This window comes from Cricetulus griseus, chromosome 2 (genome assembly GCF_003668045.3).
Source record: "Cricetulus griseus strain 17A/GY chromosome 2, alternate assembly CriGri-PICRH-1.0, whole genome shotgun sequence".
Lineage (NCBI taxonomy): Eukaryota > Metazoa > Chordata > Mammalia > Rodentia > Cricetidae > Cricetulus > Cricetulus griseus.
The window spans coordinates 442837543-442862339 of NC_048595.1; the positions used below are offsets into that span (position 1 = coordinate 442837543).

The window sequence follows — 24797 nt, forward strand, 5'->3', positions numbered from 1 at the left end:
TGAGAACAGCTAAGGACCAGGGTTCAAATACAGAGTTCAGCCAGGCATAGTGGTGCACACCTTAGTCCTAGCACTTGTGAGGTAGAGGAAGATAGAACTCTGTGAGTTCCTGACCCTTAATGAGACCCTGTGTGAGGTACACACACACACACACACACACACACACACACACACACAGAGAGAGAGAGAGAGAGAGAGAGAGAGAGAGAGAGAGAGAAGGTGGGGAGAGGAAGGGGAGACCTGAGGGCCTCTGGTGATGGTATTTAGACCCTAAGGGTTACCACAGCAGGTCTACTCTTTCTTCAAGTAGAATTGAGAAGCCTCCTGGGTAGCCTGCTAGTCTCACACTAAAATATTTGCTGACACAGGTTTCTGAGCTGGAGCTGACTGTAGTTGTGAACACCCTCTGGGTGCTGGAGACCCATCCCAAGCCAAGAACCCTGCTAAGGCATCCTCTTGCTTCGCTCTGTAGGTGATAGGACTCCAGCTGAGTGGCACCTGATGGCCTGATTTGCATATCCCTCCCTCCAGGGCCACACTCTCCAAGCTCAAAAGCTCCAGGCCCTGAGCCCACGTTGCTTGGGCCAGGCTTTGAGGGCCAGTCCCCCCCCTTCCCCCGTTGCTGCCTCCCATCTGCCCAGTGAGCTGCTTATCAGGTAACTAGAGCCCTCAGCAGCGTCCATGCCTGAAACAGGAAGCCCTACTGGGCCTGCATACAAGCCGCCACCACTAAGAATCCAACTTGAGGATGGAGGAGCAGCAGGCTCTGGTAGCCTCCAAGGACGGGGATGTAGCCACCTTGGAGCGACTGTTCGAGGCGGGTGCCCTGAGCCCAGGCATCACTGATGAGTTGGGGGCTGGCCTGGTGCATCACGCCACCCGGGCTGGCCACCTGGACTGTGTCAAGTTCCTGGTGCAGAGGGCCAAGCTGCCAGGCAACCAGCAGGCACACAACGGAGCCACACCAGTGCACGATGCAGCAGCCACTGGCAACCTGGCCGAGCTGTGCTGGCTGGTCCGTGACGGGGGCTGCGGGTTGCAGGTAAGCTACAATAGGGTGGCTGTAGGCCTGCTGTCCGTGAACCTGGCTGGGGCAAGTCCAAAAGGCCTGATCCCTGGAAGGTCCTAAGCTCTGTCTCTGTCTCTCATCCCCCCCCCCTAAAAAAAACAGCACAAACCCTTGAACACCAAGGCTACATCAGTCACCCTCATATGTATCCAGAAAAGTCACCTGGGCTTTTCCACCCCTCCCCCTGCAAGAAGCACCTAGGGCTGCCAATAATGGCCTTGCCTGTGTTCAGGATCCCATCTCTGATTAGACCTGATCAATAGAACCTGTTCCCCAAAGGGTCAAGAAGTGGATCTGTAAAGAGGCACCTTGGACTCTCAGGACCTTGGAGCCCTAGGGACACAGGCTGACAGCCATCCTAGTGAGAAAACTCTCAAGTCAGGTGACCATCCTGCTAGAACATGTCTTATCAGAGCTACCAGCCTCCTTCCTGCTGCATGCCTGGAGCTGGTGCAGGCAAGAGACTTCAGCGTCGTCAGCCAGGCTGCATTCTTGGAAGCACAAGAAAGCCACCAGAGTTGGGTGGACACATGGCATAGGTAGAGCTGCTCCAGCCTTCACACTCCTTTTCACTGACTCTTCCAATAACCCTGAGGCCAGAGAACAGGCACTGGCCCATTTCCAGACTCACTCTGGATAATGGCACCCTCAGGGAATGCCCAGGTCTGCTAGTTGCTTGACACCTTCAGAAGAAATGCCTTGGGGACCATCTTGAGGAGGGATGAGGGGCAGGCAGAGGTCTAGAGGCCTCTGTCCTGGAACACCTGTGGTGAGAGTCACTGTGCTAGTGGGAGCCTTTCTGAGCATGTGCAGAATGTGCGGGGACTCAATTGATCAGAAAGGTAGGCAGTTGGGGTGGGGAGGGATCTCAGGGGCCTAGCCTAGCTTCTTCCCCAGTCAAGCTACTCATTCAGTAGGAGGCAGAGGAAGCGGGAAAGGAGCCAGCTGCAGGCCTTAAGGGGTCTTCCAAGAGACCAGCCTCAGGCCATGTTTCTGGCCATGTTGGTGTGCCCAGCCAGGCTGCACTGGGGCCTGCATGGGTTCAGTGTCCTGCTTGTGTCCTGGCAGGACCAAGATGCCTCAGGTGTCTCCCCATTACACCTGGCTGCCAGGTTTAGCCATCCGGCCCTGGTGGAGTGGCTGCTGCACGAGGGCCATGCGGCCACACTGGAGACGCTGGAGGGGGCCTTGCCACTGCACCATGCTGCTGTCAGTGGTGACCTGACCTGTGTGAAGCTCCTGACAGCTGCCCACAGCAGGTGAGAGACCAGTCAATTTGCCCATAGTGATTGGCCACTGAGGGAGCCTGCATAGAGGAGAGGCAAAAGACAACCTGCTGGTGGCCTTTGAGGCAGGCCCTGTGATTCCAGAGGATAAGCAGGGGCAGAAGGCATGGAGGCAGGCTCCGCACGGGGGGGGGGGGTGGTCGTTCAGCATAGGTGCAGCATTGCACCAGTTGGGGGGCTGCAAGGACTGCACCCAAATGGTGCCTGGGAGAAGCGCCTGCCTTCAGTCATCCTCATTGAGAACACCATGACCAGCATCAACAAATCCAAGGCCTTGTGCCCCACCCTCTGTGGTTGGTGGAGGGGGGAAGATAGGGCCAGACCCACGGAGGCGAGCGGCTTCCCAATTTCTCTTCCTTCATTGTCTTCCGGTCTATACAAAGCTCACCTTGCTAGAATAAAGTGAGGCCGAGGGGCTTTGAGAGGAAAGAGACCTGAACTCTTGCCCTTGAGCAAATCAGTGAGCTCTCAGCCTCCATTTCTCCTTCTGCCCGTTGAAGCTTGTAATGGCCTCTCCATGATGAGTAGAGGTGCCCCTGTGGAGTGGATCCAAAGTCACTCAGTGAGTTGCAGGGTGTCTGTGGAAGCGTGCCATTACTTCCCTGCCTCCCCTGCCTGTGTGGCACTCTGGCTCCAGGGCCCCAGAGGAGAGGATGTGAGACGAGGCCGAGGTGCAGTCAGAGCCTTAGAAGATACATGCTTGAGCTGGGAGCAGTTAAGAGCCAAGCCTTACTCCTGAGGGAGGCCACTGTATCCAGCCCTGGGTGAGCGCAGCACTGGGGCAAAGTGAAGGCTCTGCTCAGTGGATACAGAGCTGTGTCCGGCAGGGTTGCTCGGTGGCGGCAGCAGACACTACCAGCCGCAGTGGCACAGAGGTAGAGGGGGCCCTCGGGAGTTAGGGGTCAATTCTGTGTCTCTACAGGGATGGCCGAGAAGGCAGTTAAGGCTGTGACCGTTCTCTGTCTAAAATGACTGATATGAGCAAGCTTGACCCAGGCAAGGAAAGAGGGAAAGAAAGGACACTGGTTATGGGAGTGGGGAACAGAGGCCATTGAGGCAGAAGCTGGAATTAGGAAAACTCAGACTATATGGTCAGGGGTCAGGGATCAAGGACAAGTCTATGACATCCAAGGATGATGTCAGCTTGGGGTAGGACACTGGCGCTCTCTGCTGCTGGTCACTGGGAACCAAGGATTCACCCAGGCCCAAGTCCCCCAAATGCTGCCCCAGCTCAGCCTCCTCCAGGCAGTTCTGGTGCAGGCCTCATGAGCCTCCCTCCATCACAGTGGTGTGAACCAGCAGACCCGCAATGGCGCCTCTCCACTCTACCTGGCCTGCCAGGAGGGCCACCTGCATCTGGCACAGTTCCTGGTGAAAGACTGTGGGGCCGACGTGCGACTGCGTGCCCTGGATGGCATGAGCTCACTGCATGCTGCAGCTGCCCGTGGCCACTACTCTCTGGTTGTCTGGCTGGTAAGGGGGCACTGTGGGGAACAGGACGTCCAGAAAGTCCAGACCCTAGAGGCAGCTAGGCCTGGATAGATCTGGAAGGGGGACTCCAAGGCACTGAGGTCACACAAATCACCCAGAGTACGAGGTCGGGCTCCCGGGTGCCCGCAGGACTATAGGAGACGTGGCAGCCCCCAGAGCTCTCGGGCCCCGTCCTAGGAACTGGGTGCCTCTCTGGAGTTCACTTGGTGTTGGTGATTATCCAGGTGCCCTGTCACAGACGCCAGCACCTGGCCCGAGCCACCCAAACACATTCAAGCCCTGTTGCCTCAGAGCTCCAGGCCAGACCCTCACCTTTCCCAGGAAGGAAATCCCAAACTCCAGAGTGACTGAGTGGGCCAGGGCCTTCTCACCTTTAAAGAAAAAAACAAAAAACAGCCACTCCCAGGGGAGGTAGGCGTTTCAAGAGTTCACTAGAGATTCCATAGTGTCCATGAGTTGGGGGCCCCCCTGGAGGAGGAAGCAGAGGAGGAACAGCTGCGGATGGACAGGAAGTAGCCTGATGAGCATTGCGTGGGGAGCAGGACTCAAGGCCATTCCTTAGGAGAGAGTTTTACACCCAAAGGCAGGAAAGCCCCGCCTCTGGGCCTGGGATGGATTGGGAAAGGGAGAGGCGACCCTAGGTCGTGGACAAGGGCTCGGTGCCAAAATTCACCTGCACGGCAGAAAGACATGCTGGCTGCCAGTGAAGGAGGTAGGGATGGGGTCTGCCTTCCTGCAGCGCTCCCTTCAGCCTCCTCTCAGGCCTTTGTTCATGCTGTGCCTTGTGCCTTTCCACGACCCCTGCGTGTCCCTGGTATTAATACCTGACCAACATCTGGCTGGCACCATAGCAGCTGTTTCCACACAACATCTGGAGGTTTGGCCCTGTCCGTCAGCTGGATTCCCTGGGCCTGGCAGTTGGTGTGAGGAGCCACAAAAAGAGCAATGGTCTCCCAACCTTGGTTTGACACCCAACCTCCCACAGGTCCCAGGGGCTGCGTCATTTGTCTTCAGCTTCCCTCGTAGCACCTGCCTGACCACTAGTGTGTCACCTGTGTGTCACCTCACTACCCCAGCTCCCCCAGGAGAAAGCCTCGCCTCCAGGCTGCCCAATTCCCCAATACCTTTTGTCCTTGATGCTCTGGCCATGGCCTTTCTTGTAGATCTAACTCATTCACTTGAGACCATGACCCTCCCCTGTGCTGTGTCCCAGTCTGAGTCTCAAGCTGGCTATCCTGCCACCTGAATGTAAGCCAGTGGGATGTGATTGGAGAAGCAGCCATGGTGGTGGCTTGTGGCAGGGCCCAGGTGATTTACCCCGAGACCTTTGACAAACACAGTGGGCTGTAGGTCCTGAGACAGCTCAGTGGGAAGGGAACCCTGTCTTTGTGGAAAATACTAACCCCATTCCCAGCAGCAGAAAGAGCAGAAACATCACAGTTCCCTCTAAGGAGCTTCCTGCAGACCCCACAGAACACAGACAAAGTTCGCATTTCAGTAGGCAAGCCCATGAGAGAATGGACACAGCCTGAGAGGACCCCAGCTGGGTGCTGTGGGGCAGACCCCTTGGTGCCCTTACAGGGCAGATGAGGCCAGAGACAAAGGCAGGCCTCACTCAAGGCCCCCACCAACAAGACAAGCCCCAGGCAATGTGAATAGCTCTGGACCAGAGCTATGGGGGAAGGTGCCATAGCACCCAGGCCTCTAACATCACCCTCCCAGAGGAGCTGAGACCCGCAATGGCTGCCTGTGTCATCTTCCTCTCTACCCTCCTATTGCTAAATGCCCATGTGGCATTCCTCTCTTGCTGTGGCATTTATCTTGTGTGTGTGCTTCCAAAGTTCAAGTCCTGTGCTCACATAACCTGCCCTGGTCTGGGATGTCACATGGGTCACAGGGCACGTGGGATGAGCCAGCTCTGCCTCAAGGCTTCCTGGGAATATATCCACTGCCCACTGGGGATCACAGCTGGGAGTCCCATTTCTGCTCTGAGTGCCCCCGTCCCTCCTCCCCGAGGCTGGCTACCCCAGGTCCCTCCTCAGCTGATGGCTATCTTCCTGGGTTCTCCCACCAGGTCACATTCACAGACATTGGCCTGACAGCACAGGATAACGAAGGAGCCACGGCCCTGCACTTTGCAGCTCGGGGTGGCCACACACCTATTCTTGACCGGCTTCTGCTCATGGGTGCTCCCATCGTGAGAGACTCCTGGGGAGGAACTCCCCTGCATGACGCAGCTGAGAATGGACACATGGAGGTATATTTGAGGGGGCCTAGGACTCTGAGCTGGCCCTTGTCAGTGTGCCATCGAGTCCTCCCAGACGTCCTTTGAAACACATGCCAGCACTACCCTTCTATAGGGAATAAAGGGGGGTGCAGCCGGCAGGAAAACCCCCGGTCCCTGCTCCAGGCTAGGCTTGGTGATGTGTGGCTAAAGGCTAATGTAGAATGCGTAACTTAGACCTGCTGGTCCAGGTGGCCCCGTTGTCAGGAATGAGCCTCCAGAACCCACTACATGCAAGGGTCACAGGTCAGGAGGTACCAAGCTCTGAGGGCTGCGGTAGCTGGTGGCTGTCTGGGTCTGGTTCCATGCAGGTTTCTCCTCCCCCACCCTTCCTGCCCTGAGAAACTTGAGCTCCACTTGTTCCCTTCCCTTGTTCCCTGCAGGCCTCATGGGTTTCTGATTTTTGCCTAGGTTGCCCTGCAGCTCTCCAGGCAGACTGGACTAATCTATGGGGACTGTCACTGGAGACAGCACATGTCCAGTGGGCCCAGTGTCCCAGCATGGGCCAGAGTTTGGGTAGCTGTTCCTAGCAGGGAACCACCTCAGCAACGCCAAGCAAAAGAACCCCACACTGTGCAGCCACAGGGTCACTGAAGGCAGCCAGCCCAGCCTATGGCAGCTACCCAGGGGGCTTTCTCTACCTCCCCTGCCTTCCAGGCAGGGACTCTCTTTCGCTCACCTTACTCTCCCACAATCCCTGCTCAGCTCACTCCAGCTCTGTCTTGGGCAGGGTGAGCCTGGAGAATAGAGAAGCCTGCCAGAGTCCTTGGGGACCCTCTCTGTCCTGTCTGGGTGGAATGACAGGGGGCAGTGCGCTAGAAGAAGGGAGTCATTTCCACCCCACCGTGAGAATCTGTTAGGCCTCCAGGCAGCTGGTGACAGATACTTTGAGCTCTGCCCACTGGTGAGCAGGTCCCAAGCACCCCAGATCCTTTTTAGGGGAAGGTGGGTGGTGTTTCTCCAGCTTAGCTAACCTCCAGAGAACTTTCAGATATGCTCACAGCTTACTTCAACCACCCCATTCTGGTTTTAACTGGCCCTGGGGGAAGCCTGAGGAGGACTGGTGCAGAATCCCTAGGGAGTGCTCACCTGTGCCCAGTGGGAGGACCGTGAATGAACAGTCTCAGTAAACTCGTCACATGGACACACGTGGGAAGGAGTGGGGGGGGGCTGGGTGAGGTCAGTGTGGAGGGGGAGGCTGGGAAGAGGGCTGCGGGAAGCAAGGCTCATGCAGGAGAGAACTCGTGGGCAGAAGGGCCATAATGCGGTGTAGGAAGCCGTTGCAGGCTGCTGTAGGACGTGAGGACAGGTGTGTTTCATGTCTGAAGGGGGGCACTGTGCGGTGGGACAGCAGGACAAGCGTGCGTGACGCTGCCTCAGGCCAGATGTGTGGCTACGAAGGACTGTTAGCTCTCTACCCATCTAACTCCAGAAAGATCGTTTAGCAACCCCGGGGACACCCACTCACTAATGCCCTATCCTGTGGAGGTTCAGCCATCTACTGGGTCTCGTGCCCTGCAGTGCGTGTCCACCCCCTCCCTGTTCACAGTCATTCTCTCAACGGACACATGAGGAGAAGTGTTGGTCATTGTCAGTGGGTTCTGTGGGGGTCAGCCCTCTGTGGGTCCTGGAAACTTGGGGCTGGCTTAGTTGGTTACAGTGATTGGAGTGCTTTTAGGCTTGTGACGGGGTCACGAATGGTGGCTCTGCCAGAAAGGCCCTACACAGTGAAGGACACACTTGCACCGGGTGAACCTCCTCAGGGCTCAGGACTCAATATGCAGTTGTGAAAACCCAGTCTGTGACCATCTGAGCCAGGGCCCTCCTCGACACGCCTCACTCCCTCAGTGAGAACTGAGTGGGCATGCACACATCTGACCCGCTTGTGACCAGACTGGACTTCACATTCCTCTCTAGGAATAGCTCCACAGTATACACTGAGGGGACAGGCATTTGGTTTCATCCTAGCTTTAAAGATGATGCCAGTTGCTGGGCACGATGTTGGAGCTTCACCGGTCTGACCCTTATTTTTATCATTTTGCCTTTTGGTTTTGGCACTACCGTTGTTCTCAGCCAAGATACCGGAAGCAGTGCGGGCTTTGTTTTTTAAACAGTCTTGAGTAGCCTAAAAGTCACTAAGTAGCCGAGGGTGGCCTTGAGCTTCTAGCCCTCCCACTTGTGTCTCCTGAGTGCCGGGACCTTGGGTATGCACTAGCACACCTGGCTTGCTTGGTACTGGCAATTGAACCCAGGGCTTCATGCATGCTAGACAAGGACACTACCAACTGAGCTACATCCCGGCCACAACAGCCTGACTTTCTGATTGTTAAATGTATCGTGAATCTGCACACAGGTAAATCAAACCGTCCCACTTACAACCTGGGTATAGCATGGATGATAAAAACACAGAGACGGATATTGGGGTTCAGGCTGAAGATCAGAAAAGCAAAGCAGCCAACCACTAGAGAGTTCTTACCTCTACCAAGGTTCAGACTGAAGGGGAGATCCACCAAACCTCAGACTGCCCTGTCCTCTGTGTCCCCCTGCCTAATATTCATTCATCTCTAGTGCTGGGATTAAAGACGGGGGATCCCAAGTGCTGGGGTCACCTTTATGTGAGCTCTGTTTTTCTTTTAGAATGAGTCACTCTCGCATATCCCAGGATGGCCTTGAACTCCCAGAGATCCATCTGCCTCTGTCTCCTGAGAGCTGGGATTAAAGGTGTGTGCCACCACTGCCTGGCCTCTGTGGCTACCTAGTGTGGCTAGCTTTGCAGTCTGATCTTCAAGCAAGCTTCATCTGTTAGATCATAAACAAAATATCAATCACCACATCTAGGCATGGTAGTGCATACCTAACACCCCAGTGCCTGGGGGACAGAAACAAGAGTCACAAGTTTGAGGCCATCCTCATAGGGAGACCCTGCCTCTAAAAGGAAAAACTAAACAAACAAGCAAACAACACCAAAATCCAGTGACAACAAAACAAGCTTTCGTGTAATCTTGGCACAACTATGAAGTCAGCCTGTGGCGAAGATTGCTATTTAGATCATTAATTAATGAGGCATCCATAATTCCAGGTGACCCTGTGTGCACAGATAAGCAATGCTGAGAGCCTTCACAGCTGGGCAGAGCTGACCCCTAGTCGCCAGCCACTAGTCATCTCTACCCATTCCCTTGCCTTCCTGTGGGCAGGAGCCCTGTGCAGGACATCAGAGCTGGAGGTCAGAGTCACAGCAGAGCAGGGAACCCTGCACGAAGTCCAAGGGGGCAGCTGGGGCCTTCCTCCCTTTCTCTGCCTTTCTTAGCTGCATCTGATTCAGCCATCTGGCCCTCCAGGTTTCCAGTGCAGGGTTTTTAATTATTTAGAAACGACGTGTACAGGTCGATGGTATCGCACATAGTGTTTGTGTTAGAATAGTGAGTGAGGTATTAAGAAGAGCTGGGATCAGAAGGCCCAGGGTGTGCTGGCATTGAGGATCCAGATGGTTGTCTTCAGCTAGATGCTTGTCCGCAGGGCAGCCGTGGAGCTAGCTAACCAGGTGGATGGAGGTTTTGCAGTCATCATTATAACCTTGGAAGAATTCTTGGCTTCCTCGCTCGCCGTCTGCAAACCTGGAGATGCCGAGGCTCCCACAGTGACTGGGAGATAGGGCCGGAGTCTGGTGCACATGGGGCTCTCAGGAAGGCCTTGTGTGCTCCTAGCTTGGACATGGGCCTCCAGCTGGGGACACAGTGGCTTTGTCAGCTTTTCAGACAGAGGGTGGAGACCAGTGTCAGAAGCTGGGAGAGTGAGAGAAAGCAGGTTGGGGAGGGCCATCCTCAACAGTTCTGTTTCTTCAGCTCTCGGAACCCCACAGGCTTTCTCTTTTTAAATGAAACAAACCCATAAATCTACATCTTCTTCCCACTCCAAGCTCCTATTCGGAATTGCTGTCCTGCAGTCTGGTGTGTCTGTTGAGGGCTCCCTCAGTGAGGCTTTGTGACTGGGAATCATCTGTTCTTTTTGTGTGTTTGCCTTCAAATGTTATGTCCTCATCAGTAGTGAGATACCAATGCCAGAAATAAGCTGGGAGCTGGGAGCCAGCTATGGTGTGCTGTGGTGTGATGTACACTTGCAATCCTAGGACTTGGAGGTGGAAGCAGGAAGATCAGGAGTTCAAAGCCAGACTCAGCTGCTTAACAAAGTTGAAGTCAGCCAGGGCTATAGGAGATCCTGTCTGGGGGAAGAGAAAAATAAATAAATAAACTTTGTGATTTCCAATCTTTCTTGTGCTTTAATCATCCTTTGCACCATCATCCTTGTCCATTAGAAGGCCAGGGGCCTGTGTCCTGAAGTTGTCCTCTGCCCCTCACTTGTACTTTCTGCATCCTACCTACCGTGAGGTAACAGTAGGCAGGAGGGCCTTTATTTATACCACCTGGGATTTGCTGGATTTGTGCTCTGGCATTTGCCATCTGTTATAAGATCCTCAGCCATGATCTCTCAGACAGCACCTCTGCCCACTCTGTCTCTCCTCTCCTTCTGGGGCTCATGTTATATGTATGTTGGACTTTGTTGTCTTGTGTTAGTCAGCTTTCGATCGCAGAGTCTGCATAGCTTGTAAGGAGGAAAAGTTTGTTTGGGTCACAGTTTCGGAGTCTTCAGTCCACAGTCTTTCTGTCTTGTTGTTGTGTGTCTGGGACCACAAAGAACATCATGACAGGAACACGTGGGAAGGGGCTCAGCTCTGTGTAGCTCAGCTCTGTGAGAGGGAGAGGGAGTGAATAGGATTAGGCTCCCCAGTGGCCTAATATCCTTCTTCTGGGCCCAACCACTTCTAAGTCCCACTGTATCTCAATAGCACCGTAGACTGGAGACTAAGACTGGCCTCTAGAGGACATCTGTCCCGACGATGGTGCATGTCTGTCTGTCCTGACAATGGGGCATGCCTAGCCTGATGATGACGTATGTCTGTCTGTTCTGATGATGGTGCAGACCTTTCTGTCCTGACGACGGCGCATGTCCACTAGGTTTTCTGTTTCCCTTTTGGGTCTGCAGTGTCTCTGTTATGTTGTTTTAAAAGCTACATTTTGAAATTAGTTCACTAACCAGGGTTTCCGTGAGGCACTTTCGTGCATCCTAGCTTTGGCTGACTCCCACCTCCCCTCAGCTCTCCACGCTCACCCTCACGCCTTTAACTCCCAGAATCCCCCTCTTCCTGCATGCCACATGTATGCTGCTATCCCTGCAGTTGCATTTTCAACTGGATTGTGAGGTGGCTTCCGCGTGGCTCTCCATCCACCACCGTCGTTTCCCTCTTACACCCTGCTTGTCTTTCAACCCTCAGTGTTCCAAGGCTCTGCTTTACTTTGTTACCCTGCCCACCTTTTCTGTATGTGGGCCCTCCCGGCTCCTTCTAGCTGCCAGGCTCCTACGTATGTGCCTCAAGTTAGACACACACAGATTTGAAGCTGGGTCCATGTACAAGAGAACATGTGGCATTTGTCTTCCTGGGCCTTGGTGGCCTCATTCAGTATACTTTTTTTCCATGGGTTTGTTCTGACCAATGTTCTCTGTCTAGCTATTCAGCCTGCGTTCTTGGTTGTATTCATCTCTTTATGCCCCGTTGGTCATTTTCAATCTACTGTGTGTGTGTGTTTTTTTTTTTTTTTTTGGGGGGGGTTAATCTTGAGACAAGTTCTCATGTAGCCCAGGCTGGCCTTGTGCTTACTATGTAGCTAAGGATGACCTTGACCCTCTGATCTTCCTGCCTCCGCCTCCATACACGGGTGTTGCAGGTGTGCTCACGTGTTTATGAGATGTTAGGGGTGGAACGTGGGGCGTGACAGGCAGGTGCTCTGCCAACTGAGCCACATCTCAAGCCCCACATCACTTTCATTGTCTAGAATACCACGCCTAAATTTTTACACTCCGGCTTTATTTCTTTGAAAGTCATCATCATGGTGGTTTTCCTGGACCCATTTGTTGGAGCCAATCATTTCTCATATTTCCCTGAATCCTTCACTTTTACTGACTGTGTGCTGGACGCTATGTAAATAGGTGTAATTAGAGTGATTTCTTATCACCGTAACCAGGCAAGACTGAGAGCTACAAGCCTAGGTCCATTTTAATCTTCATTGCCTGCTAGAGGTTCCTGGCCATCTTGAAGCATGAGGCAGTCACCTGGACCATAGGTGCCCACAGCCTACATTAGCCTATGAGGAAAAGGGCAGAGTCACTGGCAGGAAACTGAGTGACCAAGCCTGCAGCCAGGAAGTGGCCTAAATGTTCTTTTTGGCACCCAGTGAGCCATGTGTCATGGAATATCCCATTCTCCACAGTGCTGCCAGACCCTGCTCTCCCACCGCGTAGACCCCTTCCTGCGTGATGAAGACGGCTATACAGCGATGGACCTGGCGGACTATCACGGACATCAGGATTGCGCCCAGTATCTGCGGGAAATGTCTCGGCCGGTAAAACCTTGCGGGCCATATCTATCCTGGAGGGCTGGGGAGGAGGGCTTGGCAGCTGGCTACAATGCTCATTTAACATACTTCTCTCACCTCAAACACTTGCCAGGGACAAGGGCCTTGGAAGAACCCAGCCAGTGACTCAGTAAGCCAGGGGAAGCAGAGAGCAGGCAGCGACACTGGCCAGGGAAGGAACTGTCATGCATGGGAAGGTCCTGTGACAGAGGTTAGGCTGCGATGGGGGCTGAGGCAGGACTGGACAAGCCATGTCTGTCGTGTGGACCATAGAAACCATGTCTATGTCTTGGAGACATTACTTCAGGCTGAGCATGCTCAGGGGTGGAAGTGAGACCCAACTGTGGCTGAGGTAACCCTCATGCAGCCCATCATTCTCCAGAGGTAGCAGGCTCAATCTACTCTATGTGTGGCTCTCTGTGTCCCCACCTCTTGGAGCCAGAATCCTTCACTATTCCAATTGGTCCCTGTTCCCGGCACAGGACAGAGCCCAACAGTTTGCTGACTGACCAGATAAGGGAATTCACAGAGGAGTGGATTGGTGTGAGCAGATGGCCAGAGGGAGAAGATAGGGGAGTGAGGCAGGTTGGAGGGTTCCCTTGTGGGTGTAGTTTGGTGACTTGGATCCAACTCTTTCCAGTGCGTTCCTTGCCTCAATCCTTCCCTCCCCATGCAGCCCAGGGTAGTGACCATGATGAGTTCCGTCAGTTCTCAGTGGTGTCACCCCTTGAGGAAGATGACCTGTCCTGCCCATGTTCAGGTGGGGGCACTGAGGCCCAGGAGGTGAGCCCTGGGTTCACTTGAGGGGATTCCAGGTTTTTCTTCCCATGGGAATGTCCCTCAGAGTGTCAGGAACCAACTGAAGCAGAACTCTCCTTGGCCTTTTGGCCTGTGCTAGGTACATCATGGGTCATATAGCCAAATTTCACTGCAGCAAGCCTGACCACTGCAGTGTGGTGCAGCTCAAGTGGTCCACAAGGACTCAAGTGGGGCTCCTCCTGGGGCGGAAATCTCAAAACCTGGGACTCAGCTGTTTTGGAAATGGGCCAGTGACTAAGCACTAGGCTGTGTCTGTCAATGCAAGGTTCCTGCCCTGGCTGGGGCTGAGTAAGTGGTGACATGCTGATTTCTGGAAAATGAGCAGGGCTGTACATTCTGCACCCAGGGATACCCCAGCCACTGAAAACGCCAGGTTCCTTTCCTCACTGGGATCTTCCCTGTACTGGGTAGCAGCTGAGATCAGGGGGGTGGGAAGGGTGGCTGCTCCTGTGGCCCCCATAGCAGGAGTACCTCTTCCCATGGACCAGGCCCCATCCATCTTCCAAAAATCCCTGTAGCCCCCACCCCAGGTGTGGTGTGAATTCCAAGGCCAGAACTCTCTGTTCATGCAAGCTCTTGACATTCCATCTCTATAGCCTGGCATGGCCAGCCCCTCCTGGACCTTATTCCACCTCAGGGAGAGGGTCTCTGCATAGTCCCTTGTCCTGCTGGATTGAGGGTAGCAAGCCCATCTTGCCTTCCTGGGGTTGATCTGGTTCTGGCTGTGTCTGAGAAGTTATATAGGATCCAAGGCAACAAGACACCATCTTGCCTGGGGACTATGGAACCTGGCACTCCTGAGTCTGCATGGAATCCCCATAGGCCTAATATGGTCCATCCACTTCCTGTACCCAAATATCTTCCTTCTTGCTCATATGTGGGCAGCCACCCAGGCCCTGAAACCCTGACCGCTGAGTTTGTGTGGACCATTTAGAACTTCATAGTTAGGGTTAGAGCTTGGTCACCATGGTGTCTTCTGATGGTGCCTGGTAACATCTAGGGAAGCCCAACTCTGCCACTGCCTGAGTTGTTCTCTAGGTCTCCCACCTTGTGTGGGAGGACAGGCTGTCAGCTGCAGGCAGGCCGGCCGGCAGCAGGGGGAGTGCACCTGATGCAATATTGATGGAAATGCAATATGCAGAGGTCGTCTGCCCTGGCTCTCTCCTGTGTGGGCCTGAGGAGATGGTGAAACCCACTGTCCTGAGCTGCTCTCGGGGGAACTGTGGGCCCAGGAGAGGCAACTTGAGTGCTAGGCTCTCAGTATCCAGAGCTGCTCCCTGAGGGGTGCACCTTCAACGACCACTTCACATAAGGGCTCTGTGGGACCTGGGCACGCCCTTTGCTGAGGGTGGGGCCTGCACGAGGCACTGGGGGATTCAGGCCTTGCTTCTCTCTGCATCTCAGCGTCCCTCTGCACAGTGAGAGGTTGGGCCTCCTTTCCTAGGTGGGACAGAGGCTGTATGGCTATTGAGGCGGTAGCCTGCTGCCCACCTGTCAATCAGTTAGTGGGTAGCCTGACTCCCTGGTGCGGAAGTCTGAAGGGTGCTCTAGAGGTGTTAGGCATTGCGGCAGTCCTGGATGATATGTGTGCAGACTTCCAAGCCCAAGGAATGCTGCCCTCATCCCTTATGGTCTAGGTTGCCCTGCTCGCCTACCTTATTCTCACTCCCACCAGTATGGTCTGGGTCCTCCTGGGCACAAGGCACCAGCCTTGACTTCCTCATTCTTAAAGCAGATCTGAAGGCCTTGTCTGGGGATAGAAGCAATGTTCCTCTCTTGATCTGTCGTGATGGCCTCAGCTCAGTCGCCCTCTTCTCACTGCAGAGGGTCCCAGGGCCCTTCCATAGACATGCAGGAACCAGGGAGGGCTGGAGACATCCCCAGACAGAGTCTTGTCTCGGGGCAGAGTGGAGGTGGCTGCCCACAGTAATGGAATCTCAGCTGTGGTGAATGGTGTCCAGCTCCGTCTGAGGTCATGATTTTCTCAGCCCGGGTGGCATTACAGGCCTGTAACCCAGCTCGACACAGCTGCCCTCCATGATTAATGCATGGCAGGCTCAGTAATGCTCAAATCTCACCAAAAACGAGGAAAGAGACGGCAGGTGGTGAAGCCAGAGGGACTGCTATCCTCAGAACAGCTGTCTAGGACATGATATGCCCAGCCATTAGGACTAAAGGATGGAGCCTGGCACCCTGCTCCCCGCTCCTATACCAAGGATTCCCTGGGGGTCCATGGTCAAGACTGAGAGGCAAGGCTGTGGGGGATCCCACTGCCTGGAGGGCACCATAGTTAGGCTCCCTCCTGCCCGGGTTCAGAGGGGTCAGGACTCATGGCTTCCTGTCTAGGTCCAGTCAGACACTCCCCATGATGTCTCTCCTTCAACGTCCCATCTGTAGCCATGCCATGGCTTCCCTTTCTTGTGCAGTGGTGAGGAGGGCCCAGTGCCCAGTGAGCCCCAGGTCCTGAAGTCCTCAAGCTCTGGGGCTGTTCTGAAGTTGGAGATCCATTCTCCCAGCCCAGGCCAGCATCCCACCTGTTCTGTCCTCCTAGCCTGAGGAGGATGCTGCCAGCCCCACTAAGCCCTCGCCCCATCTTCCCTGGGTGAGGTGGGCAAGGACACTTCTTGCCTATCCTCTTGGCAGGAGATTGAATGGCAGAGAGGAGAGCTGAGGCTCCCAGGCGAGGGTTCCCTTGCCCCCAGGCCCCACCTGAGTAGATGAGGTCTGGATGGCTGTCATGTCCTCAGTGGGCTTGTGTTTCAGCCAAGGAACCCTGAACCTGAGCGCCCCATATCAAATCAAGAGCATTCAGTTGCTCCTGTCCTACAGGGTCACCCCTGTAACAGCCCTCAAGGCTCGTCAGGCTCAGGAGCTGTCCCCAGAGCTTCTGCTGCCCCTCCCTCAACTGTGTGCTGCAGCTATGAGACCTTGGAAAGCCCCGTTCCGTCACTGCATGCTGGGAGAGGCCCTGCAAGTAGGGCCGGCCCTCTGGGTAACCTCAGGTCCTCCACCTCCCCAAGGTCCATCCCGAGACCTCTACTGTGCAGCATGAGGCTCTGTGGTAAGGGATCCCATACCTAGCCCCAGCCTGCTGGCCACCTGACACCTGGGCCTTCAAATATTAATGCGATACCTCCTACTCTGGGGGTACAGCTTCGACAGCTTCAACAGCCCCCAACAGCCAGGACTGGGACATCCACGGCTCCCTGTGCTCAGCTGCCCAGCATTTGCATCTGAGAACCTCCAGGGCGGAAGGAGACAGATGTTCCAGTCCTGCAGCTCCACGTGTGGGCTCCTGGGCTTTGCAGAGCCCGAGGATAAATGAGATGCACTAGAGGGCACATGGTGATTGGTGCTGCTTTCATCTCCCTATGACCTGGTGAGCTGAGGGTCTTGGGTAGTGTGGGACTGAAGGGCAGGACAGATCCACCTTGGCCATGGGGGAGAAGTGGCTCAAAGAGGCCAAGAGTTTGCCTGGGCAGTGCAGGCTGCCACACTGGGGTGCGAGCAGAAGGCCACCACTGCAGATGTGGGTAAAATTTGAAGGCAGGCACAGTTCCTGATAGAGACCTGGCGGAGGGCCATGTGTTCTGAATCAGGGCTGGTTCAAGCCAGAGCCCCTGTCCTGCTCATGGGGTGGGGGGGGGGTGGTGTCTCGTTAGCACCATTTTAAGGGCCTGACAGTTATGTTGGCTTCCTCTGTCTCTTGGAAGGAAGTGCTAGGGCTTAGGTGTGACTGTGGGGTGGATGCCCAGAGGGAATGCTATGTGTGTCGTGTGCCCAGTTAACTGCAGGCAGGAGCTGGGCATCAGCATGACAGAAGGGCATTGACGCAATGTTGGCCCACAGAGCTCAGGAGCCCGCCATCCTAGAGACAAGGTCAAGAATCCTTCCACATCAGCTGTCAGCCAAAACACCAGGCCAAGATTGGAGGGCTTGGAGGGACATGGGGAGGGACCAGCAAGCACTCTTCAGGCCTCATATCCCTTCTCCCTAACCAAAGCCAGTAGGAACAAGAATCCCCAAGCTTCCCTGGGTCAGGTGCTACAGCTGAGACTGAGCAGGGCTGTGCCGGGCAGCACATTCATGTCAATGGCTCACCCAGTGGTCGGGACCTGAGGACAGTAGAGGTGGCCAAGGACAATTGACCTTAGGTGACCCAACCTAAACATGGAGGGGCTGTCTCTCCAGTCTTTGATGGTCCCCTTTTGGTGTGGTTTGCTCACTGAATGCAGGTCCTGGCTTGCACCTCTGCCTGAGATATATGGTCCTAGCCACTCCACCCCAATTTAGGGGCTGAGAAGAATTTCTTGCCTCTCTGCCCAACCAGCATGTCTGTCCTCTTAGGGACTGGGCAATCCAACCAGTGGTACAGTAGTTTGGGGAAGGTTGGGTAATTTGATCTCCAAGGCCAGGCTCTCTGAGACAGCAGAACAGCCCTGGATACAACCTAGGGGTCTTGCTCAGGCTCCCTAGGCGCTATGTGACCTGAGCTCAAGCCCTGACATATCACTTGAAAAGAGGCTGCTAGGCTTGCAGGGACCTGCCACAGCCCTCCACCTCCTAACCAGTTCCTACTGAATCCCTTACCCCAAGTGATCCTCAGGCCCATGTCAAGGAGGGAGTCTTGAGTCTCAGGAGTCAATCTTGGTCGCAGGGAGACATGCATGCCTGCATGTGTACATACTCCCATCTGTGTGGGGCTGAGAGGTGAGCATGACTAACCTAACCTCTAAGCCCTGGAGTAAGGCTGCTCAGAGGACTCAAACCCAGCCACCCAGCGTGAGTGGGCAGGGAGACACAAGAGGGACAGGGTCCTGGGCCTCTCATTCTTGCATACTTCTCTTCAGGCCCTCTCTGAGCTGCACATGCCCCAAGAGGCCCTCCATGCTTGCCCAGCAGAGCTGGGACAGACCTGTCTAGACTCACCTGAGTTTCCACTGACCAGGTCTGTCCACCCCCAGGTGCCACCAGTCCTGATGACACCCCCACCCCCACCATTTCCACCTCCTCCACTGTTGACTGAAAGGCTGTCCGAGGAAGATGGAAGAAGAGCCAACTCAGGACTCAGGAGTCCCCCGTGTGAGTGCTAGGCTGCAGAAGAACTGGTCTGGGCAAGGTGTGGAGGGCACCAGGACCCAAGTGGGAGGACCTTCTTGGAGGAGCTGGGCTCAGGCAGCTCAGCACATAGGGTCACTCCATCCCAGAGCTGCTTCTCCCAGGCTTCCTTTGAAGTCTCCAAAGTTGACATTTTCTATCTTGGGTACCATTATCACAGTAACCTGAGCAGAAGTAAAAGCAGGCTGGTCTCAGTGAGACCCAGGCCAGAGCCCTCAGCAGGCCAGTGAGCATCCTTGGGCATCAGGAGATGGGACGGGCCTGCCAACTGCAGGTCAGCACCCTTAGAGGACTGTGACCAACTGTTATCAAAATGACAGCAGGTGCCCCGTGCAGCAGTGAGGTTTTGTTTTAACCCACAGTCAGGCTAAAGCTACATGCTCACGTGTAAAAGTTTGTGTCTGCCTGTGCAGGCACGTGTGTCTGTGTTGTTTGTGAGTCTGTGTCTGGGTGCATGTCTCTACATGAGTGTGCATGTATGTTGTCATGCACGTCTGTGTGTGCACTTGTGTATCTGCACATGAGTGTCTAAGCATGTTTGTGTCAGCGTGTGTGTGCCAATCTGTGTGTGAGAGCATGCGTGTGTCTCTTGTCTGTGTGTGTCGACCTGTATGTGTGAGCATACATGTGCCTGTGTGTATCTACCTATGTTTATGTCTGTGTGTTTGTCTCCCTAAGTGAATGATGCTGTGTGCCTGTCTGGGGGGGATGCAGAGGTTTCTTGCTCAGGGTCATGGCACAGTGTGTGTAAATAGTGCATAGGGGACAGGTAAAAGGACAGTTTTGAGGGTCTGACAGAGCTGGTCTAGGTCCCTGGATCTTGAGATCTTGTGGGCTCCTAGCTCTACCCAGGCTGCAGAGAGGTTTGGAGGAGCTATGGTAGACAGAATTAGGTGACATACGAGCTTTCCCAGAGCTTTCCCGGTTGGGGCAAGCCTTCTTAAGGTCTCTATGAGAATCCCAGTGATAAGCATTTGCCGCTGACCTCTGGGGGACTTTGGAGCAGTACTGCAGAGCCTTAGGCTCCAAGCAGGGCTGTCTTGGGTCCAGGAGCTCCAGGCTTGGAATCTGCTCTTCCCCACTCTTGCCCTTCTGAAGCCCCTCTGACTCCTGCTGTCTTCAGCAGCTGTAACTCTCAGCCCAGCCTGGCCTGGTCAGCCTGTCCCAAGGGAGCCAATGGCCTGTGCAGCCCCTCTGAGGGTCACCACCAGTCTCCCAGCTGCCCTTAAGGTAAGTGTCTGCACTTCACTCTCCATCTCTGTCGTCCCAGAGTCCTGGCCTCTGGCCTCAGGGTTGGAAGCTACTGTCGCAAAAGGCAACCAGACACATGTAGGAAGGTTCTGGAGCCTGCTCCTCTGGAGTTTCCACTGAGTCCTCCCTGTCCACCCCTACTTTCCCTGGGTCTCAGAGGACTCTGAAAATTGCCAGGTGGTGCTGGCCCTCTCAGAGCACACAATTCCGTAAAGGCTCTGATAAGTCTTGCACTACAGAACTGGTGGCCAGGCTTTGCCAGCACAGTTGTTTTTACCTTCCATATGGCATGCCTTAGGTAACTGCATCTAGGCCATGTCAAATCATACCTGCCACCTGTCCCACCTCCGGGAGGGAGGGGAGCCACATCCTCACCCTCAGAGCCTCACCTTTATAGGGCATCATTGAGCTTAGTTGTTCCTTTGAGTCCTAGCGTTTCTTCAGCCATGGGGTGTAAGGAGTCGGGGAATCTCACCTTTCTAGGTCCCCTCCGGACATGTGACCTGCCTGTCTCTATAGGGGCCTGAGATGGAAGCCCGGGACTCCCATGATGGCCTGGCCACTCTGCAGCTGGATGGGTTGCCTTCAGGAGACCTTGACGTGCTGGTACCCACACAGGACGAGCGTGGCCGGCCCATCCCCGAGTGGAAGCGGCAGGTGATGGTTCGGAAACTGCAGGCACGCCTCGGTGCAGACCATCTTCCAGAAGATCAGGTGCTGCAAGGAGGGAAAGGGGGAGGAGCCAGAGAGGCTGCAAGGAGGCAAAGGGGAGGAGCCAGAGAGGCTGAAAGGAGGGGAAAGGGGAGGAGCCAGAGAGGCTGCAGGGAGGGAAAGGGGAGGAGCCAGAGAGGCTGCAAGGAGGGAAAGGGGAGGAGCCAGAGAGGCTGCAAGGAGGGAAAGGGGAGGAGCCAGAGAGGCTGCAAGGAGGGAAAGGGGAGGAGCCGGGGGAGGAGAGCCAGGCCAGAGGGAGGGGCAGAGCCTTAAGGAGGAGAAGGGCAAGGCTCCAAGAAGAGGGTAGGGCTCAGAGGGAAGAAGGGAGTGGAGCTGGAGACTGGGAGGTAGGGTGTGGGGGGGGAGGAGAGTGGGATAGAGGTGTGGTGTGGAATAGGAGGGTGGGAGGTGAGAGAGTGGGGTAAGGAGGTAGGGACAGGGCCACTAAGTTCCACGCAGGAGTGGAAGCTGCCAGTAGAAGGCTGGGATGCTCCAGCTGGACCTGGAATCCAAAACAGATGTCTTCCTCCTGATACCTCATGGCCTCAGCTTCCTCTTCCGCCATACTGTGGTTCAAAACTGGATCACAGGGCTCCAAACAAGGCATTTATGGATTCAGAGGGGTGGGCCCCATGGGTTCTGTCACCTATTAGATTGGGCCCTCCCTACCTTCCTGGTGCTTAGGTTGTTGCAGAGACACCAATGGGAAAGCAATTCACTGAGGGTGGGGTGGGGGGCAAACCCATGAGGAAGGGCAAAGCAGTGTGAAGTGGGGGCTGCAGCAGATGCTCAAGAGAGGCCCCTCTCTGGGCAGGTGACCCTGACCTGGAGCTAGCAGGAAATGAGGAGGAGCCCATGGAAGTTTGGGTCTAGGGTTTTCTGCATTCTAGGCAAAGGGCAAAGGTTCTGAGGTGATGGCAGGCATCAGGGCTGAACAGCAGAGACTGGACTGCTGGAGTGCAGTGAGTGGGTGGTGGGGGGAAGGAGGAGGCCTGAGGAGATTGCAGTTGTCTAGAAGGTATCCGTGAGTGAGCAGACAAAAAGGGCTGCAATTTGGCCTGGGCTTTCATAGGCTTCTAGACACTGACCAACTGAACAGAACTGCAATCTTGCCCTAAAGGCGTGTGGATTGCACTGTGTCCAGGTGTAGAGCTGAACTGTCCATACAGTACTGTCCTCGGGTCAACTGGGCAACAGTTTTAAAGCCAGTCAAAGTAGGAACACTCCATTGTACAGCCACATCTCTTCCAGCCACAGGGGCTAAGGATTCCTGCCTGCTGCAGGCTGTCTCCAACAAATGTGTCTACCTCCTGCCCCATCTTCAGAAACTGGGGGCACAGCGGGGCAGTGGTGGGAGGGGCTGCAGCCAGGAAATCCCTTGGAGTCCAAGAGTGGGCTCAAGGTTCTACAAGGTTCTGGGATATGAAGAAGGGTTGCTAAGGGGTTCAGAGTGATACCTTGCACGAGGCAGAGGCCTGCAAGCTGGCCCCTTGCAAACTATGTACTGCCTAGAACCATGGCGTCCATCCAAGGCTTGTGAGGAGGCAGGCAGGGCTGCTCAGGGTTAAATGGAGGGCCTGGGCATCTTGACAGCCAGAATCAGGAGGTGTTAGAAGGCTGTGGTGGCTTCTGACCCAGCCTTCCTGTGCCCAGGACCAGAGTCAGAGCCGAACCTCAGGCCCCACCCCCGCAGAACAGGCGACTTGGAGGTATTCGCAGACACACCAGGCCATCCTCGGCCCCTTTGGGGAGCTGCTGACTGAGGACGACCTGGTCTACCTGGAGAAGCAGATCAACGACCTGCAGCTCCGGCGCCGCTGCCAGGAGTATGAGAGCGAGCTGGGCCGGTTGGCAGCCCAGCTGCAGGCCCTCCTGCCGGAGCCCCTGGTCAGCATCACTGTCAACAGTCACTTTCTACCCCGGGCTCCAGGCCTGGAAGACGAGGAAGCCCAGGCCCTGGTACCAGAACTCGAAGCCTCAGCGGAGCCTGGGAAGGCCGAGCCCAGCGGGCAGCCGCTGCCCTTCTGGTGCAGCCACATCGGTCGCCTGGTGCGCAGCATGTCCCTGCTGCTGAAGGGCATGAACGGGCTAACGCAGGGAGAGGAGAAGCTGCCCGCCCGGAACCCACAGGACCCGGCCAAGGAGGCCATGGCCGGCCCACCTCGAAGCGAGGCTCAGCGTGAGATCCAGGAGTGCGGGGTGTCGGTGAGGACGCTGCGGGGGAACTTCGAGTCTGCCCGGGATCTGCCTTGCGCCTCAAACTCGGGTCCCTGTGAGATGGGAGCTCGGCGCGGCCAGTGTCTGCGAGGCTGCTGGTCGGCGCCGCCACAGTCCCAAGGCGACCCGATGGGCGGGGAGCCCCGGCCGGGCGACACGGAGGAGGCCAGCGATTCTGGCATCAGCTGCGAGGAGGCCCCGTCAGAGGCCGGCGCGGGGCCGGGCCTGGACCTGGCCAGCCTGCGCAAGGAGCGCATCGTCATGCTGTTCCTCGGCCACTGGAAGAAGTCCGCCTACACGCCCGCGCTCAGGACCGCCGCCTGCAGGACCTTGGAGGCCCAGCGTGCGCGATCCAGGGGCGCCGAGGCCACCGGTAGCCCCCGGCCACCCTCCCCGCCGCCCAGCGACGGCCCCCGGCTCGGCCACCTGTGGCAGCAGCGCGGCATCATCACCCACCTGCTGGGCACCTGGAAGGCCATCATGGCACACGTGCCGGCCCGGCAGCTCCGGAGGCTGAGCCGCAGGGCGCGCGGGCCACTGTCCCCAGAGCAGTTCTTGCCGCACGTGGACGGGGCGCCCGTACCCTACAACAGCCTCTCGCTGGACCTGTTCATGCTCGGCTACTTCCAGCTCCTGGAATGCGACCTGCCGGCCGAGGAGCGCAAGATGCGTCACCTGCTGTGCTTCGAGGTCTTCGAGAACCTGGGTGCGCACGGCTGGGAGGCGGTGCGCGCCTTCCACAAGGCGGTGACCGACGAGGTGGCCGCGGGCCGCCGTACCTGGACCGACGGCTTCGAGGACATCAAAGCCCGCTTCTTCGGCTCCAGCCAGGGTCCAGCCTGGGACACGGAGCCTGGCCGCAAGCTGGGCCTGACACCACTAGGGTCCTTGCCCCACGCTGCCCTCCCGGGCAGCGGCCCCAAACCTGTCGCCCCGAGGCTGGGGTCTGACTCCCAGCGGGACAGCTTCAACAGCGGAGACATCTGTGGCTACATCGACCGCAGCTTTGCCTTCTGGAAGGAAAAAGAAGCTGAAATGTTTAGCTTTGGAGAATGACAATTCTGGTGACTGGAATTCTGGGGCGGGGGTGGGGGGTAGTGGGTTTCCTCTTTTTTATTCTCTGCGCCCCCTGGGGGATCCGATGAAAGCAGGCATGGTGTTGGCTGACTCCAGTCTGTCTTCATGGAGATCAGAGGTCTCTTAAGCCATAGGTGTCCATCTCTTCTGAGCAGTGACTTAAGGTCAGAGTCCTTGTCCTTTGTGAGCGCAGGCTTCAGGTCCCCAGGAGGCCATGTGGGTATGATGGCCCTGCAGCCAAGGAGCTGGCATCCCAGTACCAGGGTCCCCCTGCCATTCTTGCTCCCAGCAGTCACCGGGATGTCCCATCCTGTTTCCATGGTGCAGCCACAGCCACACAGTCTCCCTTTGGGCCTCAGCCCTGGGCCTGCCTCGGCTTGTTTTTTCCCCTGGAAACCTCCTATCTGTAAAACCGGAGGGGGGGGCTGTGTCTAGAGTGAACAGTCTCCCTGGCAGGAGGGAGGAGGAGGTCAGGAGGTGACCCCAAATCCCCAAGGCAGACAAGTGCCCTTGTGTTGACTCTCCTGCTGGTCAGTCATAGCTGCGCCTGTCATGCAAGCAACAGCTCTCCTCTGGTACTGCCTGATTCCCCGAGGGAAGGCTCCTTGTTGGCCTTTGTCTTTTAACTGCCAGCCCCTCCCAGATCCTCAGCTGGAGGCAGTGACAGGGCCACAGGTGTCCCTAAGAGCAAGGCCACCAAGCATATCCACCAAGAGGTGAGGAGTTCTCTGAGCAGAGAGGTTGGCACCCTCTGAAGGTAAACTGAGCTTCTGAACCTGGGAATAGCACACAGCAAGGGTGGGGCATACCAGGGGTGCTCATGTGGGCATTTGGGTGTCACCCACATAAAGTTCTTTCCCACTTAGGTACAGAGAGAGGAGCCAAACACCTCTGGGGGTTCCAGGTACTGTAGAGAACCACTGCAGCCAGGTGCTAGAGAGGGAGCCTCCAGACGGCTGACTGTTAGAACGGCTCATCTCCAACTTCTGGTGGCTTGCAGGATGTGC

At 55.9% G+C, this 24797-nt stretch overlaps 1 protein-coding gene across 1 annotated transcript; it reads left to right on the plus strand.

Annotated features, from left to right (window-relative positions):
• The first annotated feature begins 748 nt into the window (after nucleotides 1–748).
• On the plus strand, nucleotides 749–23769 carry Espnl (espin like). The gene is made up of 9 exons (XM_035439272.1): nucleotides 749–1042; nucleotides 2138–2328; nucleotides 3642–3828; nucleotides 5921–6103; nucleotides 12454–12585; nucleotides 18381–18498; nucleotides 19661–19764; nucleotides 20305–20499; nucleotides 22156–23769. The coding sequence occupies exons 1-9, from the start codon at nucleotides 749–751 to the stop codon at nucleotides 23767–23769; spliced, it is 3018 nt and encodes a 1005-aa protein (XP_035295163.1).
• Nucleotides 23770–24797: the final 1028 nt, after the last annotated feature.